The 11,843-nt window shown below is 43.6% G+C and overlaps 1 protein-coding gene across 1 annotated transcript in view; it reads left to right on the forward strand.

Moving 5' to 3' along the window:
- The window catches only part of fras1 (Fraser extracellular matrix complex subunit 1), a 228,899-nt gene that overhangs the window by 175,960 nt on the left and 41,096 nt on the right, over window positions 1-11,843 (forward strand). The window contains exons 31-36 of the mRNA XM_022753768.1: window positions 4,060-4,176; window positions 5,106-5,220; window positions 7,363-7,500; window positions 9,378-9,410; window positions 10,863-10,994; window positions 11,419-11,547. Of these exons, the coding sequence (XP_022609489.1) occupies window positions 4,060-4,176; window positions 5,106-5,220; window positions 7,363-7,500; window positions 9,378-9,410; window positions 10,863-10,994; window positions 11,419-11,547 (664 nt within the window). The remainder of the gene's footprint in view (window positions 1-4,059; window positions 4,177-5,105; window positions 5,221-7,362; window positions 7,501-9,377; window positions 9,411-10,862; window positions 10,995-11,418; window positions 11,548-11,843) is intronic.

Here is an 11,843-nt window from a genome sequence, read left to right on the forward strand (position 1 = left end):
CAAAAGAGGCAGCCAAAAGCTCGTAGCTACATCTAATGATCCTCTCTCTCTCTCTCTCTCTCTCTCTCTCTGTCCGCCCCCCCACATTTTGGCTCCATCCATCAGGGCAAATGCGTTCCAATTACACAGTGCTGAATTCAAATTAAATCCTCAAGTGTCTTCATCATTTTGACGGGAAGCGGGAAAAGCGGCGACGGGAAGCAACACCAGTCACAAACTGAAAGCGCTGGAAGCATTTTTCTGCTCCGTGCAGGAGGCGCTGATTTTACCGTCATGGTTTGTCAGGGTGCTATTAATGTCCCACTCTGCTTTTTATCGAAAATGTGAGAACTGACTGACTCGAGATTCACTCTGCTCCTGCGACTTGGAGTTGTGCAGCTGAACGGAAGCAGCGCGGGAATCTACACGCGCGTTTTCTCATGCGGCGACTTGTTCAGATGAGACGGGGATTTTGTTTGCAGCTCACACCTAAAGTTTCACTTGGCTGTGCAGCTTGAGGCCGGTCAGAGCCTGTTGATTGCATCCACTTCAGCGGGAAGACTGAAGGCGGGAAAGATCGTTTGCCCATCTGTGGTATTCGCAGATATTTCAACCATCTTTGTTTTTACAGTATAATTTTTAAACAGGTCACAGCCGCGGCCGGCCATGGCCATAACTCAAGAATTCACACGCCACTTATGACACAACTGAACACAAATGTCTAATAGAATAAAACAATGAAGTGAGGGCATTTTATATCCAAAAGGTTAAAGGTCAACTTCACTGTGACATCATAATGTTCTGCTAAAATCACTCCTGGCTGTTATTTAACACTGTAACTCAGGAATTGGAGATTGTGGCCGTATAATCTATAATATAATAGACCAAATGTATCCGTGTTGTGAGTTTGTATGTAGTCACTGTCATCGCTGTGTACCATGGAATTTTGTTTTAGCAAACCATCGCCTATTTACATATCAACTGAGAGCAAAATGTCCATATATTTTGAGGTGTTTTGGTGTTTATGTAACACCTAACTCTCTTTTTAACACTGGTTTTGTTTCCACCGACTACTGAGAGAAACATCTGGCTTTGTAGCTGCTACATGTTCCGCAGCTTCTGTTATTCTGTTAGTCATTCAAGTCATTTCTAATATAAAAATAATAATTAGCGGCGCTCTAAGAACTGCATAGCCCCTACCCTGGTTCTAAATATAATACCACTTCTGCCCCTGACCGTGTATGTACAAGCAGCCGCGAAGCGAATCCACAAATAAGTGAATCAATTTTGGAAGCCGCACCGCGAAAACAAACACTGATGGCTCCAGATGGAAACGAGAGGAAACAATCTTAGAAAACAATCAGCTGTTCTCAGAACTCATTTGACCTGATGTCAGTGAACGGGACGCAGCAGCCTCGTGGTTGTGTGACATGAGAGTTTAATTCGGGACTGTAGATGTGATCTTCGTCGACAAGGCAGGTGTGTTTGGATGTAAAAGTCTCGTCTAGTGCGGGTTCAATGCAAGATTTATTGGCTTTCAAATCACACGTACACTATATGTCATTGTGTGTTGAATGGGATCAAGTGCATAATCAATAATTTACTCCTTACAGCGCCACCTCCCCATAAATCCGGCTGACTCAGAACTGTCTCTGGTAGTAACACATCACTTGTGATGGGTGGCGCTGACTGCGGGGGTTCACGCTGGTGTGAGGATGTGACGGGAATGACGGCGGCAGACGTGACAAACGCCCAACCTGCCGCTGTTGCTCGTGCATATCAGGAGGCAAAACTGTTTAGGGCTACGTATTGCGGGGAGCTTGAGAGGGAGAAATACCAGAGCACGAGTGACGCAGTCTGATATGAAAGTTGGATTGGAAAATAGTTTGGTAATGCAGTGTGGGGGCAGAGAGGAGCGGAGCCAAAAATTCAAGTGTAGTTTCATTCCAGACGAGAGAGCAAAGGGGATTAAACTGATCCTGCCGCCTCCCCATCACTTATCAGCAATTCAATTAACATAATCTTAAATTCTAATTTGATTCTTTATAAGCGAGCAAAAAAGTACAGAAGTCAAAGGTCATAACGTCAGCCATGGGAGTGGAGAGTGACACGGCAGGAGAGAAGAAGAAGAAGAGGGTAAGAGAGGACAAGCTGTTTCTGTGGAGGAAGGCAGATTTGCTGTACCGTAGGTTGGGCTTGTTTTCTGTGACGTGATGCTGCGAAAAACCTCTGATGGAGGAAGTTTCATCAGTCAACGAAGCGTCTGAGAGAAAGACACTGTTTTCTTTGAACTGTGACCACGTTCATCACCTAGCCTTTAGAAAGGGAAATGAACAGCAGCTAAAGAATGTGTTTTTGCTTATTTCCACTGGTTCAATTTCTCACTTGGCAGCTGTGATGTTGAAGCGCACTGTGTCGGTGTACGGTGACACCATGGTGCTAAATGTGGTTACAGGTGCAACAAAGCACAGCTGATGCACAGTTCACAGTTCAGTGAATCACCGCTTTTCAGCCCCATATTGTATGTGAAAGTGATAAGTGAAATTTCCAAGTCTTTTTTTTTGTTTGTTTGTTTGGTTATAGATCAGGTCTAGGTTCTATATTAATACTGTGAAAGTGTCAAATTCTTAGTCCACAGAAAAAAATGCACACAGCCTGTATTCAGAAACTGAGCCTTAAAATGAGCCATCAGGACTTCTGTAACTTTATGATGTCACAACAAAGCAGTCACCAAGCCCCGCCCACCTGGACTCCCCATCCAAACCTTGCAGGATTTGGTTTCTCTGAGTGTTTTTACCTGAAATCTGCTATATTTTTATTCCATCACTCGGAAAACAGTCGGCCAATCAGAAGAGAGGCTCAGAGCCTCCTCTCTTCTGATTGGCTCACCGACCTGTTGTTACTAGAGCTCCAGAGAGAAGCCTGAGAGAGGAGATGTAAAACTACACTGAGATGGTTTTTGGTTCTTAAAACCACAAACCACAACACTTCAAAATAAAACACAGAAAAGTGTAAAAATGGGACCTTTAAGTTGCTCTTTGGTTTGAACTCAAACCATAACTTTTTCCTAACATCATGTAGATAAAGTTTTCTAACCCACACTTTAACCATTGCAGTGGCAGAGCATAAAATCAGCATGAATCATAAATAAACTGCACAGATGACATGCATTTACGTTCAATACCTGTTAGACAACAGGTACTTGAAAGAAGAAAAGAAGTATTGTCCATTACCTGACTATTGATAATTGATTTTAAATTAAACTGGTGATACTAAAGTAACTTGCAGTACATATAGGATTTCCTAACCCATTCAAAGAGTGTAGATTTTTCCATGAGGATGTGAACGCAACTGCAGCTGTGAGCAGGAGACAAACGCCTGCTCCGAGGGCGGTCGCCAGGCAGTGTTTAAAAAAACAACAGACATGATAGTGACAGAGGCTGCTGGGAGTTTGGAAAAGTGGAGGAAATTATCATTGTTTTCAATTTACTTCACGGGAAAGATCAGAACATCGGCATGAGGTTCCCCTTCACGCACGGCTGTCCACTGCTGTCGACACACTGAGATTTTAGAAAGTGTAGATGCTTTAATGACCCAACGCTGGTCTCAGATTGGTTCCTACACATGGTCAGCTGAGCAATGAGATCATTACCCTGAATTTTACTCAAGCGGACACCTCCTGCATTAATATTCTCGTGGTGCGGACGATGATTTATGGAAAGGAACAGATTCGGGCTCTGTGGTTCGTCCCTGCAGCACAGGCTGATGTCGGGTTGGCTTTCTGTTGTCACAGTTATTGGACTGCAGCTGTGCATCTGTTGTATCTTACTTCTGCAGGAGCCTCTCCTCGGCTCCGTCACTCAGAAATAAATGCACAACACACACCAGCCTGTTTGAGGACGAAAAAAAAACAAAACAAAACAAGACATTTATTGAGATAATGTCCAATCTGCAGATTAAGACGTCAAACTTCAAGATAAGAGTCTGCAGTGAGTCTTGGAGGCAGATGAGGGAGGAGGGGGGATGTCTAGGTGTGTCGGGTGTATTTTTCCATAACATAAAAGTTTTGTGTGTCTGCAGGTTTCTGCAGAGGCAGCTCCAGCCACACAGAGCGACGCCCAGACCTTCACCATCGGAGTCCTGCCTCAGACCCCAGGGTTCCCCCAGCTGGCCCCCGACTGCGACCTACAGATCACGGTGAGGGATTAAAGAAAGTGGTAAACTAGACGGAAACCTCGGCTTGTATATAGTAGTGAAAGCATGTTCTGGTAAACAATAGGTTGTATGGGGAGGAGATTTTTCTCTTCAGTGTAACCCGCCACTGTCCAACTGCACTGACTATAAATATGAAAGATAAATATCTAGCATTAATTAATAAAGTATCAATAAATAAATCACCCAATTTGTCACCCAACAGTCAAAGGCTAAAAGTTAAGAAGGAAAAACAAATTTATATAATATTTTTTATAACATACTGAATGTACATTGTAACCACAGACAGTAGTGTTAACAAACAATGCATATATTAAACACACGTTGTATACATACGAATAGAAAGGTAAAACACAAACCTTGACTTCAACATCTATCTATCGATTAGAGTCTAATGGATCACTCTGTAACTGAGTCAAGCTCTGAGACCGGAGGAGCTAATTCCTGTGGCGTTGGTGATTCCTTCGCCTGCAGCAGGTTTTGGTCCTGAACACAGATTTCATAGTGTGTAAGAACTTTCACGTTTCCATCTGAGTGTTGTGTATTTTGAAGACCTTATTTCCAAAGTTCAGTTTTGCTGCGTTTCACGCTCCCATGGTTCCAGTGTCACTGTGAACTTTTCACAGTTTCCTTGAAACGTCCTTCTTTAAAACCAAAAGTGGGAACCCTGTCGGCAGTCGTTGTGCGGTTTGTTGTGTTTGCTGTGTGTGTGTGTGTGTGTGTGTGTGTGTGTGGATCCTTCAGTCTCAGTTATAATCACAGGGGGCGTATCAGAGATGGAGGATATCGTAGTTCTTGTTTTACCTCTTTCCTCACCTCAGTGTGTGTGCGTCTGCGCGCGTGTGTGTGTGTGTGTGTTCGTGTGCGTGTGTGTGTGTGTGTTCGTGTGTGTTCGTGTGTGTGTGTGTGTGCAGGCTCTGGAGGATCGGGTGACGGAGATAACGCCTTCAGCTCTGTCCTTCGTCGACTCTGAGACTCCCAGCGAGAAGCTCATCTACAACATCACCAAACCCCTGCTGCCAGGACAAGGTCAGCTTCACACACACACACACACACACACACACACACACACAGACACACTGGGGCTTTCCTTCATAATATAGAAAAGATTAAAAGGATTAAAATCTAAGTTTGTCTGTGGGCAAGAGTCTTTTAATTATCTCAGTGACGGAGCCCTGAGCTTTTTGATTCCCGACTCCGAACTGAAGCAGCGTGGGAGAAGTTGATGCATTAAGTTTTACTGTTCCTTATTAATTATCACTTAAGCGCCCATGAGCAAGGCACTGTTATTGACAGTTCAGGGAGAAAGTGGGAAACTTCTTGCGAAGAAAGAGTTTAAATCTACAAAATCTTCTCCTGGATAAATGAAAATAAGTTTTAGAAAAGAGAAATGATGATGTTAAATTCTTGTCATTGCCATAATGCCGTGCTCAAGGGTTTAGCTTTTCCCAGCAGAGACGCTGGCAAAACCTTTTGCTAATGAGCCCGATTCAGTCACCAGATTATTTAATTAGCAGCGTTCAGTTTGCTCTTTTACTTGAATGAGTGTCGATTTCCTCGCTGAGCTTAATGTGCTGTTTAGATGTGGAGTCATTAATTTCAGCTTTGGACCATCTGACAGACGGGTGTATCATTTCCAGCTCTCTGTGTAATGAAAGGCGAAAAACGGTTCACAATGGGTCGTATTCATCCGCTAATGGACCAACAAATTTGTGTTGATGAGGAGGAGGAGGAGGAGGAGGCTGAAACATTTTTCATGTGTTTTTTTTTTATTTTAGATTTGACCCTTGCAGCATCCAGATTGTTTGTAATATGAAATGTTAATGTGGGTTAGATTTAGATGTGTTACTGCTGAAGGAGTCTGTACGAATCGATGAAAAGAAATCATCTTCTGAACACCACAGTAGCTTTATAAATCCTTCTGCAGGATAAACGCATGAAGCGAGAGGATCTACACAAACATTTCCCAGAAGCAAAGCCGTTCAGGAGAGAGATAACTCCTTATTGGTTGAACTAAACCGTAGTGGTCGGGACCAGAGAGCACAAGGTGACAGCTTCAAAGTAATAACACTAATTAAAAAGGAGCAGAGCCTTTGAATGCAGGAAAGTGAGAGAATTTAATGTGCTCAGTATTTGCACAGATTGCGTTCCCTGATTCGCCGAAGAGCAGAAGAAAGGCCCGAGCTGGCAGCTAAACTGGAAACGGGACTGTCTGGTAATCTGTGCACGTTTTCAGCATATGAAACTCTCACATGTCTACGCCTCCACGCCGGCGACAGCCAGAAGCCGGAAGCGTCGTGTTCTCGGGGGTTGTCCCTCCGTCCGTCCGTCCGTCCGTCCGTCCCATTCATTGTGAGGAATCTCTTTCAAATTTTGCACAAACATTCACTGAGACTCAAGGATCAGCTGATTCGAATTTGGTGGTCAAAGGTCAAATGTCAACGTCACAAAAGGTGACCTCACAAAAACACATTTTTGGCCATAGCGCATGACACAATTTAACACAAATGTTATTAACAGGATGAAATGATGAAGTTGATGACATTTTATTTCCAAAGCGTCAGAGGTCAACTTCACTGTGACATCATAATGCTCTGCTAAAACACTTCTGGTCATTATTGAATGCTGTAGCTCACGAAGGGGAGATTGTGACCGTAGTTTCTTGCAACGTGGCTGATTGGCGGAGGGATACAACCGCGAGGTGGTGGCCCTAGTTCTGCATTCAACAGGTTCCCCCTCTCTGTCTGTGTGAAGCGGGGGTGAAATCTACTTTTCACTCATTAGGCGTTGATGATATTGGAAGATAAACGGTGTAGCTAACGAGCTAACATGGGTAGGTTAGGTCTTAGTAAAGGTCCAATCAGCTAATCTACTGAAGATTTAAATACTACGGCATCAGCTACTATGAAATGAATAATAATCTTTCCCACCGTCTCTCTCACTGAGCGTAGCTTCAGTGCAGCATTAACTAACCAGCTCCACCTCCTGAGTGTCACTGAGCTGCTGAGATTACTTCTCCCTCCAGATTAGCTTTGCCTCTGAGGAATATTTTCCAAATCTTATTTTCCAGTGGAAGACAGAAGCAGGAGAAATTCCCACAGCGGCACTAAATTAAATCTCTTCCTGTGCTGTGTGGTTTTTTTTTTTTTTTTTTTGTTTGTTTTATTTCAGGGGTGATTGAACATCGGGACAGACCGTACGCAGCAGTGAGCCACTTCACCCAGGCCGACGTCAACAACGGCAAGATCGTTTACAGACCGCCACAGGCTCCCTCACACCTGCAGGAGCTCTACCAGTACTCCTTCATCGGTGAGATGCTCACGCTCTTTGATTTCAGATTTATACATTTTGAAAATCAAATATAATCGATGACGAACGGCCGCAGTGGCCAGGTTTTATTTCTGGAACTGTTTTCAGCCGAGCGGCCACGTATTGATCCTCAGCTGCAGCAGTGTGCTGTCGCCCACCGCAAGCACTTTCTGTGGAAACAAAACAAGTAATCCCAGCCTCTCAACACTGTATTAGGTTCCTGGTTTTACCACATAGAGCTAGTGCACTGGCCATGGTGTGTTATTTTCACATGATTGACTATTCATAGAGCTGCTGCAGATCCTCAAATCACATGACTGGATGTGTCACCGTAAGTCACTTGCTTTTTTGTTAGAGGGGCACTGCGCTGATTTTACATGTCGGGGTCAATTTAGCAGGCACAGGGAGAATGACTCAGCTCTTTATATTACTTTTTCTCAACTCTGAGAAAAGTACTGAAGTTGAAGTAATCTTAGCTGTGGAGGTGTGAAAGGTGAGGGTTTACTGAAGGACACTGTCTGATGTGTGTCCCAATAATTGCTCGCCATGTCCGCCTGCCTCATGTACCAATTAATTTCAATTAAGAGAGTGAGAGTGTTTTCAGCAAATAGAAGTATTAATAAGTAAAATGTTTCTTCAATTATAAATTAAGTAAGTTGTTTTCAGGTCACCATTTTTAAATAAAGTTAGAGTGGCTTAAAACATAGAAACAATTGTCAATATGAACTAATGCAATGCATGCTGGGTACGCTTGAGTCTACATCATTGTTCACTTGCTCCCTTGGAGTGTTGATTTGGAAGAAGTTGTTCATTCACAAGTCTCACAACTAAATGTAATACTGTAAATATCAGTGTTGTGCCATCAACAGTAAATACAGGTGGATGTAGCGTCCGTGTTGTCACCCACAGGTTTCACACACACACACACACACACACACACACACACACACACACAGTGAGCTGCTCCGCTGTCGCCATCTTGGCAGTACCCGACTCCGCCCCAAACTCCCAGCTTATCCAAAAATCTGTTTGCAGCAGTTCGTGTACTGGGCTGTAAACATGGTTATTTCTGCTGTAACATGGGAGTCTATGGGGATTGACTCGCTCTTAGAGCCAGACTCTAGTGGTCATTAGAGGAACTGCACTTTTAGCACTTTGATGCTTGGCTCGCTGAAAACAGAGGTGTTGACTGAAGATCCTTGATGAATTTACCCCACATCAGAGGGTCAGAAACACCGGAGAAAGTGTCTGACATCCTGTACAGATCCTCCACAGGTGTAATATTTTCTCTTGCAGACAACTCTTATCTCGGGGCTTCATATTTTAATACATAAAATGAAATCTGTACAAGTGATAGGATCTTGTCCGCTCTTTATCACTCTGTGAATTCTCGCCAAAGTTTGGGGAACTTTTTGCACTCAGTCGTTTTTCTTCTTCCCGAGATCCTGACTCATATATTCCCTCATCAAGCGATCAACAATAAACTCAGCACACATGATGCATATTTGAACAGGAGGAGTGGAGTTGAACTGTTTTAAAAAAAAAAAAAAAAAAACAATCTTTAGGGCATTGTGAGACATTTTCAAAAGGAAATCTTTCATCCATTTTTTTCAAGAGACACACGGTCCAAAAGATAATCCATAAATCCAAGATCAAAGCCGACTTTAGTTTCTCTTAATCTGGGTTTGTGGAGCTCCAGTGGAAAAGCTTTGCATCAGTAAATCGCTGCCTCCTGAGTTTTACGCATTAAAACTTCATCTGCTCACTTTTTATGTTCACTTCCGACACCCTGTCAGCGCGGCGTAAATCCACTGTTTTTCACGTTTATCACCTCACGGCTTTGACAGTCTGCTCTTGTTTTTTGTTTTTTGTTTCAGGTTTACCGGAGTCACTGAGCGTCTATTTCACAGGTAAATACTCGCTTTTCCTCTACCTCTTCTCCTCTCCTTCTCTTCCCTCCATCTTCCTCACCTCCATCTCCACCCGTTAACATATTCCTCTTCTTTTCCTCCATCCATCTCTTTCTCTAACTGGCATATTTGTCTTCTAACCTCTCTCCTGTCACTCTCCTGTTTTTGCTCTTCCTCTCTGTCCTCGGCTCCTTTGTTGTCTGCACTTCCCACCATTTCTTCCATCTTTCTCTCACTTCCTCTCCTGCCTTGATCTCTCCTATGTTCTTGCTTTCTTTTCATCCTCCTCCTTTTAATCTTCACCCAAAAACTTCCCCTCTCTTCCCCTCCCTTTGGATCCCCTTCTTTTCTGTTTTTTCTCCTCTTTTCTCTGTTTTGCTTTTTATCTTTCCTCTGCTTTTATATTCAGCTCCTCCCCATTTTTCCCCTCTTCTTCTCCACCCTAAATCTCTCTCCTGTACTTATTTTCATCGATGCCACTCTCCTCTCCACCTCTGTCGCTTTGCTCTTTGTTGCTTTCATCAGTTCTGCACTGATCCGACTCGACTATACCTTCAGATTCTCTGTGATTCTCTGCTCCGCCTCTTTTACCTTTAACTTGCGGATAAAACCGAGTCTCGCCCGTTTCCTGCATGTCTGACGGAGCGCTGCTGCTCTCCATCCTCCTTTTAGGGTCATTGATGTGAAAAAGTCTTGAGGTGTAATGCACAGAAAGTGATGCTTTAGACGATTCGACTGTCTTCCAACCTTGCCTCTTATTGTGAAAATCCACATTCTGCTCATCGCAAAATAAGGAGAGAAAATATTTTCAAACTAATTCCCTCTTTTTTAATATTCAAATTATTCAACAGAAAGAAACAGGAAGTGCATATTTAGAATCTCGCTGTAATAAACTGTGATACAAATAATCTCACTCGCATCTTTTTTTATCTGAACGTGATAATTGGCTTGTTGTAGTTTCTCAGTTAGTTTTTTTTTATTTCAGATAATGTGTGAATGTGAAGTGACAAATGGAGCTGATAAAACAGTTAACACCCCCCCCCCCCCCCCCCCCCCATGAAAAAAAAAAACATTTAATGAGCATAACGAGTTTCCACCTGAATTCCTGATGAATTGTCTCGGCTGTTTGTTTTTTTTTTTTTTAATTACAGCCCCTGTGATCACATGTTGTTATTGTTGTTGTTTCTGTTTCTTATTAATAATCTGGTATGTGAAGAGTCATCATGAGGAAGCTGATAACGTTTCATTCTTTAAAAATATTCCTCAGAAAGGGAGCAGGGGAAATAATTACCCTCAGAGGTGTGTGTGTTTGTTTTAGCAAGGCTTTTCTTATCTCGTTAATTTTCTTGCTTTTCTCTGTGTGTGTTTGTCTTTTCATGTTTTTGTTTGTTTGTTTGTTTGTTTGTGTGTGTGTGTGTGTGTGTGTGTGTGTGTGCGTGCGTTGTGTCTCAGTGTCAGACGGTGAACACACCACGCCGGAGATGGACTTTGCCGTCCTGCTGCTGTCGAACCACCAGCAGCCGCCGGTGTTCCAGGTTCTGGATCCGCTGCTGGAGGTCAGCTTGGGAGGACAGGCCGCCATAGGTAACACACACACATACACACACACACACACACACTTACACTTACACACACAAGTACACAATACTAATTTCTGATAAGAGAGCCTCTCACCCCCTGGTGAAGAGGTCCAGTAAGTGACGAAGTGGTGTGTGTGCGTGCGTGTGTGATAATGAGATCTGAAGTCCGACCCTGATGATCAATAATACTGGAGAAATAGCTGTGTGTGTGTGTGTGTGTGTGTGTGTCTGTGTGTCTGTGTGTCTGTGTGTCTGTGTGTCTGTGTGTGTGTGTGTGTGTGTGTGTGTGATTACAGTCTTCTCCTGCTTCATCTTTCTTTTCGTGTGTGTGTGTGTGTGTGTGTGTGTGTGTGTGTGTGTGTGTGTGTGTGTGTGTGTGTGTGTGTGTGTGTGTGTGTGTGTGTGTGTGTGTGTGTGTGTGTGTGCAGGTGGTCAGCAGCTGGCCGTAAGCGACGCTGACACGGCTCCAGATGAGCTGGAGTTTGAGCTGGTGGAAGCTCCCGTCCACGGAGAGCTGATTAAGACTGATGGCAACACACACACCAGCATGACCAGCGGTGAGAAGATACACTCACACACACACACACACACACTCACACACACACCAGCATGACCAGCGGTGAGAAGATACACTCACACACACACACACACACACTCACACACACTCACACACACGTAACTTGGTGACTGCTTTGTTGTGACATCACAAAGTTCCAGAAGTCCTGACGGCTGGTTTTAAGGCTCAGTTTCTGAATACAGGCCGTGTGCATTTCTCTGTGGACTGAGGCTTTGATACTTTCACAGTATTAATATAGAAGCTAGAGCTGATCTATAATCACACTACACATGGACA

Source organism: Seriola dumerili, unplaced genomic scaffold (assembly GCF_002260705.1).
Source record: "Seriola dumerili isolate Sdu_G_001 unplaced genomic scaffold, Sdu_1.0 BDQW01000193.1, whole genome shotgun sequence".
Classification (NCBI taxonomy): domain Eukaryota; kingdom Metazoa; phylum Chordata; class Actinopteri; order Carangiformes; family Carangidae; genus Seriola; species Seriola dumerili.